This window comes from Acinonyx jubatus, chromosome E2, assembly GCF_027475565.1.
Source record: "Acinonyx jubatus isolate Ajub_Pintada_27869175 chromosome E2, VMU_Ajub_asm_v1.0, whole genome shotgun sequence".
NCBI classification, from domain to species: domain Eukaryota; kingdom Metazoa; phylum Chordata; class Mammalia; order Carnivora; family Felidae; genus Acinonyx; species Acinonyx jubatus.
The window spans coordinates 54,974,752-54,991,822 of NC_069396.1; the positions used below are offsets into that span (position 1 = coordinate 54,974,752).

The following is a 17,071-nucleotide window of genomic DNA, read 5'->3' on the forward strand; positions in this document are numbered from 1 at the left end:
TACCATTAGAGTATATCATGCTGTGCTTTAGAATTAGTGCCCAATAAAGATGCAGTAAATACGGACAGTACTTTTATCTCTTCAAACGTGAAACAACCATATATTTTCTGTGAAAAATTGGCAGGTAATGGTGTGCCATTTCCGAACATGATGAGAAAATCCCCCTCTTTTCAGGGCTAACGTAAGTTTGCATACTGTGATTTTTTTTTTTTTTTTTTTGCCATTGATTATTTAATTTTTTTTTTAGTGTTTGTTCATTTTTGAGAGATGGAGAGAGACAGAGCATGAGTGGGGGGAGGGGCAAAGAGAGAGGGAGACACAGAGTCCGAAGCAGGCTCCGGGCTCTGAGCTGTCATCGCAGAGCCCGATGCGGTGCTCAAACCCACGGACTGCAAGATCATGATCTGAGCTGAAGTCGGACACTTAACCGACTAGGCCACCCAGGTGCCCCAACATTGACTATTTAAAATAGGCTTTAAAATCAATTTGAATTACATGTAATTACCCTTTTATATTAAAGAATCCTGTACCTTTTGTGTTCCTAAAAATTGAAAGTCATGGTTGCAACATTTCATAACTGATCAATATATGTAGTACTTTTGGTGTAATATGTTTTTCAATATGAGATTTTTCTGTAATTAATTGGAAACCTATGGTTCTTTATATCTCGTAGCTCTCTCTCCCAAATGTGTGATCAAGGAACTACCACCAAAAGAAAACAGTAATACAGGGGAAGTATTGCAGACAGTTATATTGGAAAGACATGAAAGCCGTGACGCCGAAGATTGTGGCTTCAGAGAAATCCAGAAAAGTTTTCATGACTCTGAGTGTCAGCGGAGAGACGGTGAAAGAAATTATGAAGGTGTGCTCGTGACCCTTAACAAAAACCTGACTGGTAGAAGAGACGCAGGAAATGAGCCGATTGAAAACAGGTCTGGACTAAGCTTTCAGTCACGTCTGGCTGGCGTGCAGATACTTCAGACTGAAGGGAAAATTTACGAATGTCACCAAGTGGCGAGGTCTGTCAACGATAGTGCCTCAGTTTCACTACTTCACACAATTCTTCCAAGAGTCCCGACGAACATCTCTAACGAACGTGGGAATGATCCCTTGCGTTCTTCATTACTCACACAAGACCAGAAAGCGCGCATCAGGGAAGAACCTTACACACGTGAGGAGTGTGACAAAGCAGTGAATCCCGGTCTACACCCCACTAGACGTCAGGTAATCCAGACAGGAGAGAAACCATATAAATGTGACATATGTGGGAAGGTCTTCAGTCGCAACTCGCACCTCGTACGTCATCACAGAATTCACACCGGAGAGAAACCTTACCACTGCAATGAGTGTGGCAGGGCCTTCAGTGAGTGTTCAGGTCTTACAAGCCATCAGGTGATCCATACGGGAGAAAAGCCTTACAAGTGTAATGAGTGTGGCAAGGTCTTCAGTCAGAGCTCAGGCCTGGTGAGTCACCGAAGAATTCACACGGGAGAGAAGCCTTACAAGTGCAACGAATGTGGCAAAGCCTTTACCTATGGCTCACAGCTCACTAACCACCAGGTAATCCATACCGGTGTGAAACCCTACAAATGTAACGAGTGTGGCAAAGCCTTTAATCAGAGCTCACATCTCACTAGACATCAAATAATCCACACGGGAGAGAAACATTACAAGTGTGACGAATGCGGGAAGGTCTTCAGTTACGATTCACACCTTGCGCGTCATCGCAGGACTCATTCTGGAGAGAAGCCTTACCAGTGCCATGAGTGTGGCAGAGCCTTTACTATGCTGTCGAGCCTTACTTACCATCAGGTGATCCATACTAGAGAGAAACCTTACAAATGTAATGAATGCGGCAAGGTCTTCAGTCAGAGTTCAAGCCTGCCTAGTCATCGGAGAATTCATACTGGAGAGAAACCTTACCAGTGTGATCAGTGTGGCAGATCGTTCATTCAACGCTCCAACCTCACTAGACACCAGATGATCCATACTGGAGAGAAACCTTATAAATGTAGTCATTGTGGCAAGGTCTTCACTCAGAATTCAAGCCTTGTAAGCCATCAGAGAGTTCATACCGGGGAGTAATCTGACGAACGTAGGGAGTGTGACAACGCATTTGATTTGAAGTTCAAGCACGAATCGGCATCAGAGAGCCCACACTAAAGAGAAATCACATAAATGGAACGTGTGCGGCAGAGGACTGACACAGGCTTCGCAACTCACTAGACATCGGGATCTACATCTCTGATAAAACCACATTAATGTAATGTGCATGCTAAGGCTTCTACCCATGGATCAAAACTACAGAACATCACAGGGCCCACACCGGAGAGCAGGCTTACAAATGTAATGAATCTGAGAGGGCTTTTTTTCAAACATCCTGCCTTTGATGTCTTTGATGACAGAGCGTGAGTGGGGGAGGAGCAGAGCGAAAGGGAGACACAGAATCTGAAGCAGGCTCCAGGCACTGAGCTGTCAGCACAGAGCCCGACGCGGGGCTCGAACCCACGGACCGCAAGACCATGACCTGAGCCGAAGTCGGACGCTCAACCGACTGAGCCACCCAGGCGCCCTCAGAGAGTTTCTATGAGGAATAAAATAATGAAATCTCAAGTTCTTTAAAGTGAGATACCGAAATAGTACACACCACAGGATAATTGGTTTTTTTCAAAATACCACAGAATAAAGTCAAAATGTGTTAAAACTCCAGATGGGAAGATAGATAACACAGAGATAGAGCAAAGGTATATGGATACTGAGGATAATGTTCTATGGAATCTTTTCTGGTTTAAAGTATTATTGTTTTACATTTCATATTTAAAGCTATGATCGTTTTTGAGCTATTATTAGTACAGGTATGAAGTTTTTGTGGAGTTTTTTTGTTTTTTTTAAATTCTCTTAGTTTCCTTGGTACCTTTGTCCGAGCTCAATTGGAAGTACTTGTGTGGGGCCATTTCTGGGTACTCTGTTCTTTTCCATTGATTTATTTGTGTCTCACTCCACGAATACAATGTAGTTTTGATTACTTTGTACTATATTAGAAATCTTGCATGAAGATTCTGACCACTTTATTCTTTTTCAGATGCTCTAGCTATTCTAGTTCCTTTGCCTTTCTTTATAAATCTTAGAATAATCTTGTTTGTATTGTACAAATACCTTGATAGAAATTACATTAATCTATCAATTTGTAATCGTTTGACATCATTTCTATGTTGTATCTTCCAGTAAATGGCTGTGGTAGGTCTCTATTTGTGTAAACTTTTATAGATTTTAGCATCAAAATCCTGTTAATGTTTTTGTTAGATTAACATATGTTTGTACTTTTTCCTTTTTGAGCAATTGTACATATAATTGTATTTTTAATTTCAGTTTCCACGTGTTAACTGCTACTGCATTGAAGTAATATAGATTTTTTTAATGTCGATCTTGAATATGTAGGGCGCCTGGCTGGCTCAGTTAAAGAGCATGCAACTCTTGATCTCCAGGGCATGAGTTTGAGCCCCACTTTGGGTGTAGAAATTACTAAAAAAGTAAATAAATGAACTTAAAAAAAAAGAATTTACTAATCTCACTTTAGAGATTTGTAGCTTCTCTGGGCTTTTTTCTTTCTTTTTTTTTTTTTTTAAATGTTTGTTCATTTTTGAGACAAAGAGCATGACCAGGGGAGGGGCAGAGAGAGAGGGAGACATAGAATCTGAAGCAGGCTTCAGGCTCTGAGCTGTCAGCACAGAGCCTGATGTGGGACTCGAACTCACAAACCGCCAGATCATGACCTGAGCCCAAGTCAGACGCCTAACCGACTGAGCCACCCAGGAGTGCCTCTTTGGGCTTTTCTGTGTACACCATTTCGCTAGCTTCCTAATGTGGCTGTAAAAAGTTACCCCAAACTAAGTGAATTAAAACAATAAAATTTATTCTCTTTTACTTCTCAACATAAGGTGTCTAGAATGGATCCACAGCACTGTTAGCCTTCTTGATATTCCAGGGAGGAATTTGTTTCCTTGCACTTTCCAAGTTCTGGAGACTGCTTAATTGCCTTGCCTGATAGCCCACTTCCTCTAAGGTAACATCTTAACATCTGTCCCCATCCTGCTTCTATCAGAGCAATGACTTCTCTGTCTCCAACTCCACTTATATCCTTCTTACCACACCCTCCTGATTATATCATGTTTGCCAGGTAATCTAGGATCATCTTGCATCTCAGGATCCTTAACTAGGGCACAAGGACAAACTCTTTTTGCAAACTCTCTTTTGACATAGAATGTAACCCTCACGGGTTATAGGGATGAGGGCTATCCTTTTGGTGGGGGGTGAGAGGCATGGGGAGGCATTCATCTTACTGCAACTGCAATACCTTCTGTTGATGGGTACATTATTAAACCTTCCTTTCTGGTCTACATCACTTTTCTTTCCTTATTTCATTGGCTCTAACTTACAGTACGTTGACTAGCAGTGGGAACAGAGGACCCCCTTATCTCCAGTCTGTGGGAGAACTATTCACTCTTTCACCCTTAAGATTGATGTTTGCTGTACGGTAATTTTGTAGCTGTTCTTTATTGATTTGAGGAAGTTTCCCTTGGTATGTTGAGTTCTGTATATATTTTGAATATTAACATCCTTTCAGATACATGGTTTGCAAATATTTTCTCCCATTGCATAGATTGTCTTTTCACTCTTGACGGCTTCTTCTGCTGTGCAGAAAGAAGTTTGTCCCTTGTAGTTTGATGTGGTCACGCTTGCCCATTTTAGCTTTGTTCCCTCCTGCCTCCCCATGCTGTTGGGGTCAAACTAAAAAATCATTCCATAGGCCAATGTCAAGAAACTTTCCCGTTTTCTTCTAGGTTTCAGGTTTTACACTTAACTTGTTGACACATTTTTTAGTTGATTTTTAAGTGTGATGTGAGATAAAAGTCCACTTTCAACTTCTGCATAGGGATGGACATCCAATTTTCCCGGCACCGTTTGTTGAAGAGACTATTCGTTTCCCCATTGTGGGTTGTTGGCATCCTTGTTTGCACATCAGTTGACCGTAAATACATTAAGATATTTTTCTTCCCTCTGAAACAGCCTCTTAGGGAATTTGGCTCTCTCACCCCTCCCCTTTGCCTCATCACGTTCTTCCTCAGAACTACTATGAGGAGAATGGGTTTGGGCATTGGGGGGCCCTCCTGCAACAGATGCAGATAAAAGGGTGCAAAGGACATACAGGTTGGTAAGTGGGTTTGTGGAGTTTTTGTGGCTGGAGCCTGTGTTTCAAGAGTTCCTTGTAGCACCAAGTCTTCCACTCCTAAAGGGCCCATTGGTTGCTCCACATAAAAATTAAAATTCATGGGGCACCTGAGTGGCTCACTTGGTTAAGCGACCAACTCTTGGTTTTGGCTCAGGTCATGATTTTGCAGTTTGTGGGTTCGAGCCCCACGTCGGGCTCTGCAGCTGGCAGCACGGAGTCTGCTTGGGATTCTCTGTCCCTCTCTCTCTGCCTCTCTACCCCTTACAGTCTCTATTTCTCTCAAAATAAATAAGAAGATAAACAAAAACATTAAAATTCATGAAGACAAATGAACAAACCATCAGAAAGTCCCTTGGTACCATTTCTGTCTATTCCTCTCTTCATGTTTGTTCATTTGTTCATTATTTTTTTTAAGTAATCTCCGTGCCCAACATGGGGCTTGAACTCACCACCCTGAGTTCAAGTTGCATGCTCTACCACTGAGCCAACCAGGTGCCTCTCTTCATGTATATTTAGCAACCAACATACATAAGATCATTTTAATTATCAACAATAAGGTGAGCTGTTTCACACAGCACTTCTGAGACCAAACGTGTGAGGTTTTCCCTACACCAACCAATTCTCCAGCTCTCTGGACACCAACTGGGTGTCTTACAATTAATTCAGTTCTGAAGCCAACTGGGAATTTCCACAGACCACAGAGATTAACGACTCAGTCTCACAACACTGCCCCCACTTCAGATGCCAATCACAAGTCCTGGGCCTCTTGTACTTCTGACCAACTGGCTATAAATGGCTACAAATTCCAGTATATTCTTTTTTTTTTTTTTTTAAAGTAGGCTTCATGCCCAACAGTGAGCCCAGTGCAGGTCTTGAACTCATGACCCTGAGATCAAGACATGAGCTGAGATCAAGAGTCACTCAACTGACTGAGCCATCCGGGTGCCCGAAATTACAGTATAATCTTGAGTAGAAGTGGTGATATACAGGGTTCAGTTCTCAATTCTTTACTCCTGATCATACCAGAAACGCTTCTGACATTTGGCTGTCAAAGTTCTGTATTCATTGTAGATGGATACTATAGATCAGATTAACTTTCCTCCTCATGTTATGTACTGAACACACATTTATAGTTTAAATAGTGTTTAAATGTTTAAAGTGCTTTTCTGAAGTTACTAGCATAATGGAGATGTAATCACATCATCGGGTGTATAGTACCACAGTATATTAAAATTCAGGCATTACTAGAGTAAAACCTTTTTAGTCATAGTGCATATTCTAATGATTCATTTTGCACCGCATTCCAGAAGTCAAACTGCTTTCTCTTTGATATCCTAAGATGAGGGATATACTGGCAATACTACATTTTTTTTTATATGTTTTCCTCTGTTCTGAAAAAATCTTGTCTGTAAGTGGGGAGAACTGTGAATAAATACCTTGAAAAAGTGGGAAAGTTTCCTGGAAGGTGATCAGAGTCCTGTTGAATATTTCAAAGTTTTCAAGTTATGGATGCTTTTTTGATTTCTAATTCTTAATTCCATTTTAATGATCTATCTGCATGGAAACGATTCTTCTCAGTGCTCAAATTAGTAAAGATAAAGTTGTTCACAGTAATTCCTACAGGTGTTGAAAATCTCTTATCAATAGTCTCACTGTAATTAGTATTCATAAGTACTAATACTAATAAATATAGTTTAATTAGTATTGTTCATGTGCCTATCTTTAGTCAATATTTTAAAAGATTTACCTGCTGTATCAATTTTGATAAGACATTAGTTTTATTCTACTTTTCATTATATTCAATATAAATCTCATTTCTGCCCTTTTTTGGGCTTACGCTGTATCTTTTTCAAAAGTCTTGAATTGGACTTGTAGGATTGATATGTCCAGTGAACTTTTAATATGTAAATTTGCAGCTAACTTATTTTCTCCAGAGATGTTTTTCATTAAATAAATACCAGAAGTCTGAACCGGAATTTTCTTACCTTTTCATATACAAAAACTAGTTATCAAAATAAATAGCAACTATTACTTAGGTGTTCAATTTTTAAAAATCTGAAAGTACAGTTTTCCAGATACCATTATTTGAAAGAGGATAAACATTATCTGTCTTATTACAAAATATCCTATAGTTTTGAGAGTTTGTGGTATTGATGCAAAATGAATAAACCTTTTAGAGTCTAGAAGAGGGGCTCCTGTGTGGCTCAGTCCATTAAGCAACCGACTCTTGATTTCGGCTCAGCTCATGATGTCAAGGCCATGAGATCGAGCCTTGCATCAGGTTCCATGCTGCCAGCACAGAGCCTGTTTGGGATTCTCTCTCTCCCTCTCCCTCTCTCTAAATAAACATTTAGAATTTAAAAAAAAAAATCTCTATAAGAAAGAAAGTTTTATTCCAGCCCAATTTAGGCCAGCTGGCCCAAACCAACAATCTTCACAGGGAAGACAGTGCTGTAGACAATGAACAGTTTTTACAGGATTATATACTTTTTTGTACATCTTATGAACGCCCAAAGACTCTAGATTAGCATATAGGCAGGAATGACGAGTTTTAACGCCAAGAAATGCAAGAAGTAGGAGCATTGGTGTTAAGGATGAGATGGTTTTGCTTTAGGCCACTCATTTACAAAGCAGATGTAAAATGTATGCTTGGTGCACCATAAATCAGGCTTTTGGTTTAAACAAAGTTTATGTGCAGTCGTGCTGATTTAGGAAACATTTAAGGGGCGCCTGGCTGGCTCAGTCAGTGGAGCATGGGACTCTTGATCTCATAACTTGGGGCTGTGAGTTTGAGTCTCCTGTTGGGCATAGAGTTCTGCATAGAGCTTGCTTGCTTGCTTGCTTTCTTTCTTTCTTTCTTTCTTTCTTTCTTTCTTTCTTTTTGACACAGGGATGAGTATATTGTTTATTGAAACTCATTCAAATTTTTTGGATTCTCAAATCTAGCAGTTACCAATAGGGATATGTTTTAATTGTTCTATGTGATTGAGGGATTGTCCACCCCCCTCTTTTTATTCTGTTTTTTTTTTTTTTTTTTTTTTGATTCATAAACATAAAAAAGACTCAGGTTATTCTCCCCCACTCTCCTCCTCTGCTATCGTAGAAATGGTGAAAATCCCACCACGGATATATTTCCTCAAGTAAAGGACATGGGAATCCAAATTCACTCCTCTAGCTAAGATCACCACTGAATACACAATATTCGATCTTCTAAATATCCTAATATTCAGTTGGATTTTATCTTGTCATATTTCCCAACTGTCTCCCAAACTCTTTAAAGATACCCTAGGGGCACCTGAGTGGCTCAGTCGGTTGTGGCCAACTCTTGATTTCGGTTCAGGGCATGATCTCAAGCTTCGTGAGCTCAAGCCCCATGTTGGGCTCTGCAGTGACAGCATGGAGCCTGCTTGGGGTTCTCTCCTCCTCTCCATATCTCTGCCCCTCCCCTGCACACGCTCTCTCTCTCTCAAATAAATAAGCACTTAAATATATATCCTGCCATGAGATACTACCTCACACCTATTGGGGCAGCTACTATAAAAAATGAGAGGGGTGCCTGGCTGGCTCAGTTGGAAGAGCATGACCCTTGATCTCAGGGTCATGAGTTCAAGCCCCACACTGGGTGTAGAGTTTGAAAAGAAATGGATTTTGGAGCGCCTGGGTGGCTCAGTCAGTTAAGGGTCCGACTCTTGGTTTCAGCTCAGGTCATGATCTCACAGTTCCGTGAGTTTGAGCCCCTCATCGGGTTCCACACCGACAGTGCAGAGCCTGCTTGGGATTCTCTCTCTCTCTCTCTCTCTCTGCCCCTCCCCTGCTCTCTCTCAAAATAAATAAACTTTAAAAAAAAGACTATGTCTTGAACAATTCAGTCTGTGTTTGCTAGTTTAGATGCACTAAATCCTCGCCCTCACTGTGGGGTTACACGAGGACCTTCCCATATCTGCACACATGGAGTTTTAAGGTAATACTCAGTTTGTTCATATCTGTATGTACTCTACATGGCCAGTCTGGATCAGAATTCACATACAGCTTTCCTTCTCGGGTCGTGGGGCACCCATCTGGCTCAGTTGGAGGAAGATGAGACTTGATCTCGGGGTCCTGAGTCTGAGCCCCATGTTGGGGTGTAGAGGTTACTTAAAAATTTTTAAAAACTGTAAAAAGAAGAGAAAATAATAGGCCTTTCTTCACTTTCATAAAGAAAAGCTTGATTTCCATCTGTCTCCTGGGGAGACCGTGTCTACGGGCGCTACCTCCCTCAAAACTCCTTTGCCTGCTTCCTGTGCACAGCATGACTTTTTTTTTAGGTCTCATCTAAAAATGTGCCAGAATCCCTTGCAGCCCAGTTTGTATGTGGTTTCTCTTTCCACTCCTGTGCACAGGTGCGAACCTGTTCTTTTGCCTCTTTCCTTGCTAGTGGGGTGGGGTGGGGGCCAGGGTTCAGCAGAAATTCCACTGAAAATGCCCAGGGAAGACAGGCACCCGCTGGTGTGCACAGTGTTCGGATTATGTTGCTTTCTTGTTTGTTTTTTTTTTTCCCTTTTTTTCCTTTCCCAAAACCGAACAAAGCAGCAAGAGTGGTTATAGGACAAGTGTTGTTAAAACATTCTATTCTAAAACAAAAAACAAAAAAACATTCTATTCTACATAAACACAACATCTGGTTGTACTGCATTGTGGAGCATTTGGGGGGGGGGGGGTGGAGAGTGACCCGGGTGATGAAATGGTGCACTCCCTTGGAACTAACTAATTCTTGTACTAAGTGAAGATTATAAACTACATCTGCAGGGGTTTCACTTTAAAAAAAGGGTGGAAAACTTATTCTCATCAGCTTATTTCTCTGATAAGGCAAGAGAAACTTTCTCTCACTTGAGAATAGGCAATTCTGTACTGACACCCAACAAAATGGCATTGCTTTTTCTATTCCCCATTCACCCAGGAGGCCCAAATCAGCACTGAGCTCAGTTCTGAAGATTTCATAGGGACCAGACCTGGGATATGAGGCGTGGCTAAAGGCATACGATAATTTGGGTTACCAACCACTGGTTTAAAATGAACATTAACTTAAAAAAAAAAAAAACGAGAAAAAACTAGTAACTTTAAAAAAATCGTTATATTGTCTTGTTATAATTTATAATTGTTGAACCATTTTCAACTGTGAAAAGGAAAGCTTTATTTTAGAGAGAAAGAGAACACAAATAGGGGGCAGAGGGCGAGAGAGAGAGAGAGAGAGAGAGGAGAGAGAGAGAATCTCAAGCAGTTTCCACTTTCAGCACAGACAGGGCTCAGGGCTCGGCCACCCTGGATCACGACGAGTGGAAATCAAGTCAGAGGCTCAACCTACCACGGCAGCCAGCCGCCCCCCAAAACAAAAGCATCTTAATTTCCAGCATAAGTGTCCCCCACAACTTTAAACTTTTACCCTAAAACTGTTTAAAACATTAACTTGAGATAGGAGGCAACGCCGCTCCACAGAAGACACTCAAACGTTTCCAAACCCAGAAAACAGACCAGCTAGAAGAGAGGACGGGAGGACGCAAAGCCCAGGCCCCGCCCCCGGAACGAACGCGCTTCACTAGAGGCCCCGCCCCCACATCGCCCCACCCTCTCGCAATTCCGGCGTAGGCCTCGCCTCTCCGCTCTCCGCCCCGAGGCCCCGCCCCCTCGTCGGCTTCGTCCCGCCCTCCCACGATACCTGCGTTAGCCTCGCCTCCGCGCGCCCCGCCCCCTAACGCTCGCACCCTGCCCAGGCCCCGCCCCCTCCCCGCCCTCTTCACTGAGAGCGCGCAGGTTTCTGTAGACCTGGAAGCGGATGGCGCGGGTTAAAGGTCCTGCTACGCGGCGTGAGTTTCCGTCTTTCCAGTTTAAACCCGCTGTTCGTAGGGTCCTCTCCTCCATTGCCACGGTCTGGGCGTTGAAAGGGCGGGCCTACGCCAGCCGACTCCATCTTGTTCTGTGTCCTTCACCTTGACCACACCTCCTCCCCTGGAGTAACCCCCCCCTCACCTGCCTAACAGGACTCGACCCTTCCCCAGGACCCTTCCCCAGCCAATCGGCTGAGGCCATAGCCATTACCTCACCAACTGCCCCCAGGCCCCAATAAAACCTTTGTCCTTTTGAAACTCGCTCTCTTTCCCTGGTATCTCACCGCTGCGTCGGTGCAGGTAGGGGATTGAGCTCGAGCTAGCTCGAATAAAGGCTCTTTGCTTTTGCATCGGACTCGGCTCCCTAGTGGTCTTTGGGGATCACGAATTCTGGGCATAACAGCGTCATTAGGGGCCGTGAAATCCCTGCACCCCAAGTAAATTCAGACGTCGCTTTGGGAGGCCGGGGACGCTTCCCTTTAGGTTTAAAATCGCAGTGAGGCAGGTCCCTTCCCTCAGCACTGCCGTGCTCGGTCCGCGCAGACGCCGGCTTTCCCGTCCGCGTCCTGCTGGATCCCTCTTCGGAGCCCGCCGCCCGCCCCAGGCGCCTAAAGCTCCCTTCCGCGAGGTGGATTTATTTCCTTGGCGCCCCACAGCCTCCTTTTCTCGGCCCCTCCCGAGAGGCCGCGTGCTCTTCCGGGTCCTGGGATTCTTCAGGTCTCCCCCCGCTTCTAGAACACCGCCCCTCTGATCACTCCTCAGGCTCCCTCTCCCCCAGTCACCTCTTCCCCCGACCCCGTGCCGGGAGAGGTGACCTGGGCCTGCCTAGTGACACCAGCGTTCTTCCATCCCAAACGCCTCGCCCCTGGGGAATGTGCTCCTTCCAGGAGGCGGGCATCTGACTCCATCCCATTCCTGGGTGAGAGGAATCAGGAGAGACAGACCCAGTGAGAGAATTCCAGAAAAATGAAAGAGAAAAGTGAGGGAGAACCACGAACAACTGGCAAAGCGGAGGACGCGTGAGGGGGTGGCAGGCATCAAAAGTAAAAGAATCAACTGCGAAAGCAGCAGGGGGAGAAAAGGAGATGGAGAAAAGCGGGATCTCTAGGCAGATGAAGGGGAAGACAGAACAGTGAGAGGGGGCGGGAAGTGGGAGCAGGAGCAACAAAGGGAGAGGCGCTTTAGACCGGCGGTGGAGAGAGGGTACATGAGTTGGAGCCATGGCAGACCAGCGTGGTGCTGGGACAGAAAGAAGGAACCGCGGATGAGGAGAGGAGGAGAGACTGCAGGGAAGCAGCGTAGTGAGCTCGGGGTGCCAGAAAGCGGCGGGGGGGGGGGGGGACGCAGTGGGTGTTGTAACAGAGGTAGCCCCAACCTAATAGGGAGAGCAGAGACAGACAGGTGGGGGACGAAGGAGGCAGAAATACTTGGGAACAATCAGGTTGGGGAGAAAGCAACAGGAGGGAAAACAGGTTGCAGAGTGGGGCAGAAGAGATGTGAGAGAAGGAATCCAGAAAGGGGAGAAAGCGGGACAGGAGAGGGAAACAGAGTGAGAGACATCCAAGGGGAAACCAGACACAGTCCCCTGCCCCCACCAGAAAAAGTGAGAGTGTCAAAAAAAAAAATCACTGGTGCCTGTTAAAGATGGTAAGGCAGGGTTTATTCAGGACCAGCCTCCGGACAGGTGTAGGGACCACAGCAATAGGATTCACAGTGGAGGAGACTGATTGGGCTCAACTCTGAATACACCGTGGGCAAGTGGGAATTTAGAGGCAAGGAGGGGGTTACTGCATAGAAAATCGCCAAGAGGGAGCATCAGGGCTACGTGTGGTTCTGGCTAAACAGACCAAGTAGGATTCTTGCTGAGGACAGGCCAGGGTGATCAGACATCACCTGGGGAATAGTGGGGGACAAGGAACCTGATCAGACACAGGGTGGGAGGTTCTGGTTAAACTCAGGGTTCTTGCCAAAGCTGGTTTTATAAGGAAGTGCACAGATGGGCCCAGGAGAAGATTCAGGGGTCTGACTCAAGTTTGGTGAAGCAAAGAATCTTTGCCAAGAGACAGAGTGAAAGAAATGGAGAGAGATATACAGAATAAGGGAAACATCCTAGTGAAGAAAGAGGGTGTACCTGGATCCACCTGAGTGGTAAGGTTGGATATGGATGATTAAGTTGTTATATTGACTTGTGGCTTTATAACCTAAGAAACTGAAGTTTGTTTAAATTATACAGATAATGGGGTCGCCTGGTTGGCTCAGTAGGTTAAGCGTCCGACTTCGGCTCAGGTCTGATCTCAGTTTGTGAGTAAGTCCCGCATTGGGTTCTGTGCTGACAGCTTGGAGCCTGGAGCCTGCTTCGGATTCTGTGTCTCCCTCATTCTCTCTGCCCCTCCCCTACTCACAAAAAAAATTTCTCTCTCTCTCAAAAATAAATAAACATAAAAAAATAAATTGTAGGAGATAAGGATGAGGCTTATAAAAAAAACAGTCTAAAAGGCTTGAGGAGGGGTGCTTGGGTGGCTCAGTTGGTTAAACATCTGACTCTTGATTTCAGCTCAGGTCATGATCTCCAGTTTTTTGAGTTCAAGCCCCATGTCAAGCAGGATTCTAAATATAAGATACTACATTATATTTGTAAATGTTTTATTGTATAAGATGAAGAAAAAAATTTGATGTTTACTTAACATGAGAGGAGGAACATGCGGTTTCTAAAATTCTTTCAAGATGTTGGAGGCAGGCGGCGCCTGGGTGGCTTAGTCAGTTAAGCATCCAACTTAGCCTCAGGTCATGAGCTCAAGGTTTGTGAGTTCAAGCCCCACATTGGGCTCTCTGCTGTCAGTGCACAGCCCACTTTGGATCCTGTCCCCCACTCCCCTGCCCTTCAGCACCCCCCCCCCCCCCGTGCACATGTGCACACTCTCTGAAAAAAAAAAACCCAAACATTAAAAAAAAACAAAAAACGAGGCACCTGGGTGAGGCAGTTGGTTAAGTGTCTGACTCGATTTTGGCTCAGGTCATGATCTCGCGGTTCGTGGGTTCATGGATTCGCGTCCTGCATTGGCCTTTGTGCTGACAGTGCAGAGCCTGCTTGGGTGTCTCTCTCTCTCCCTCTCTCCCTCTCTCTGCTCCTCCCCCCACTGGTGGGTGCTCTCTCCCTCTCTCCAAAAAAATAAATCAACATTAAAAAAACTAAAAAAAAAAAAAAAAAAAAAAAAGGTAGGGTGCAAATGTTAGAAGACACGCCCTTCCGGATCTGCCTCCCCAGGCCCCTGTCTGTCCTCCTCCCCTGCTGGTCTCCTCACCCCACTGCTGCCACGCAGGCCTCTTCCCCTCTCCTGGGGCCAGGCTTGCTCCTGCCTGAGGGCCTCCGGGGCCTGTCCCTCTGTCTGGAACTGTGTGGCCCCTCAGAGGCCGGTGGCAAACACGCTCCCTCCCCTGGGTCCTCGTTCTGATGCCACCTTCTCAGAGGAGCCTCTCGGACCCCCTCCCGGAGAGTCCCTTCAAATGGCCAAGGGGAGACGGCCTGATCTCAGTCCTAGTTAAAGTGCCTCCGGGGTTTCTTATGTGTCTCCAGCGCTGAGCACCAAGGCTGTGGTGCTGCATGTCTGAGGCTGACATCAGCCCCTGACCCAGGGAGAGGTGAGGGGGCCCCCCCGCTCTGCATGGGGTGTGATCGGGGCGGGCCTGTGATCTGCAGGGAGGGTCAGGTCCTGCCCAGGTCCCCACTGATGCCGTGGGGCGGGGGGGGGGGGGGGGGGGGGGCGGCTTCACCAGGGCGGGAGCCGGTTCTGAAGAAGAAGGGTGGGAAGGTCACTTGCTGGCCTCTGGAGGAGTCTGCCGTCCCGGGGCACCCCCCGTGTTTTCACACGGAGAGGCCTTCCCGTGTGAGGCTGCAGGACGGGAAGGACCCTGACTGACTCAAAGCACTAAGCTGCGTTTTCTTGACACTTAGGATTGAATTCCCAAGCCTGATCCTGCCTGAGGAAGAATCCTGGAAAGGGAGGAAGAGCAAAGGAAAGGAGTCGGGAATGGCCGTCTGTCAGGTGAAGTCATATCCTGGGTCGATTTCCTGTCTCTCATTCCTGCAAGGCCCTTCTTGGACTTGCCAACCTTGTCTGAGTCTGAAGTGTTTGTCCACACTCCCCCAGGCCTTCCCCAGTCCCTCTCCTCTGCACTTAGATTCCAGCTCGTTGTGACTCAGGGACCCGAGCCTGTGAGGGGGCTGCACTGGGCACATCCTGAGGGGCTTCGCAGCAGGCGAGTGGAGACGGGTGGTGTCAGTGTGGCTGGGCTGCAGGGGATGTTTAGGGGCCGCCTCTGGACACACAGTAGGCTCTCTGTCGACCAGGATGAAAGAAGCTGTGTGTGGAAGTCCTGTATTCATGTGTAGGAAGAGTTGGAAGATTCTGGAAAAGGAGATCGATGGGGGGGGGGGGGGAATCTGGGCCAGTAAAGAAAGAATATTATTTTTAGTACATTGCTTTAGTTCTCCTGCCTCAGCGACCACCTTGGGCAAAGTTGCAATCCTGTCATCCATGAACGTAACACACCAGGTCTTTGACTCTCTCCCCTCCCTTCTTTTTTTCTTTCCTTCTTTTCTCTTGTATTGCTCCCTCCTCAGGCATCCTTTGCAGTGGTTAATTGCTGGAGGCCTGGCTGGCCCCTTTTCTCAGCCTTAATTTAGAGGAAATTGTCCAGTCTCGGTCATGCTATTTGGTGAAATAGTCTGCTTAAATACATGGCTTTTTTTTCGTCTTCAAGTTTTTTGCATGATTGTTTTTTTATTTTTATTTTTTTAATGTTTATTCATTTTTGAGAGAGAGACAGAGTATTAGCAGGAGAGGGGCAGAGAAAGAGGGAGACACAGAATCTGAAGCAGGCTCCAGGCTCTGAGCTGTCAGCACAGAGCCCTACACGAGGCTTGCACCAATGAACCGTGAGATCATGACCTGAGCCAAAGTCGGTCGCTTAACCAACTGAGCCACCCAGGTGCCCCTGTACTTTTCATTTCTGTGACTTCCTTATTTTATAACTGGAAGATTTTACCTCTTCATCCCCTACACCTATTTTGCCCATTGCCTACCTCCTCCCCTCTGGTAACCACCAATTTGTTGTCTGTATTTACGAGTCTATTTCTGTCTTTTTGTTTGTGCATATTATTTTGTTTTTTACATTCCACATATAAGTGGAGTCATATAGTATTTGTCTTTTTCTCTCCAACTTAGTTCACTTACCATAATACCCTATATGTCTATTCACGTTGTACAAATGATGAGACTTCATTCTTTTTTATGTCTGACTAATAATTTTCCATTGAATATGTATACCACATCTTCATCTATTCCCCTATCCATGGACACTTGGGCTGCTTCCGTATCTGGGCTGTTGTAAATAATACTGCAGTAAATCTAGGGGTGCCTTTATGTTTTTAAATTAGTGTTTTTGTTTTCATTGGGTAAATATTCAGTAGTGGGTTTATAGGATCACACAGTATTTTTTTTTTTAATATTTTGAGGAACCTCCATACTGTTTTCCACAGTGGCTGCATTAATTTACATTCCCACCTACAGGGCACAGGATTCCTTTCTCTATGTCCTCTCCAATTCTTTTTATCTTTTGACTTTTTGATAATTGCCTTCCTAACAGGTGTGATGTAATATCTCATGGTGGTTTTGATTTGCATTTCCTTGATGACTGGTGATGTTGAGCATCTTTTCATGTATCTGTTGGCCATTTGTATGTCTTTGGGAAAATGTCTATTCATGTCCTCTGTCCATTTTTTTTCAATGTTTGTTTACTTTTTGAGAAAGACAGAAACAGACAGAGCATGAGTGGGGGAGGGGTGGAGAGAGAGAGGGAGACACAGAATCCAAAGCAGGCTCCAGGCTCTGAACTGTCAGCACAGAGCCCAGAGCCCGAAGTGGGGCTCAAACTCCCCAACTGTGAGACCATGACCTGAGCTCATGGTTGGATGCTTAAC

General features: G+C 45.2%; 2 protein-coding genes across 3 annotated transcripts in view; one reads left to right on the forward strand and one right to left on the reverse strand.

Moving 5' to 3' along the window:
* The window catches only part of LOC106972991 (zinc finger protein 677-like), a 433,591-nt gene that overhangs the window by 39,724 nt on the left and 376,796 nt on the right, over positions 1-17,071 (reverse strand). The window lies entirely within an intron of this gene.
* The window catches only part of LOC106973003 (zinc finger protein 665-like), a 64,237-nt gene that overhangs the window by 13,623 nt on the left and 33,543 nt on the right, over positions 1-17,071 (forward strand). Inside the window, exon 4 of one of the 2 annotated variants that reach the window (XM_015070052.3) lies at positions 674-8,066. The exons of the other annotated variant lie outside the window; for it this stretch is intronic. Coding sequence (XP_014925538.1) covers positions 674-2,085 — 1,412 coding nt within the window. The 3' untranslated portion in view covers positions 2,086-8,066. Of the gene's footprint in view, positions 1-673; positions 8,067-17,071 lie in introns of those variants that run through there. 2 annotated transcript variants of the gene reach the window in all.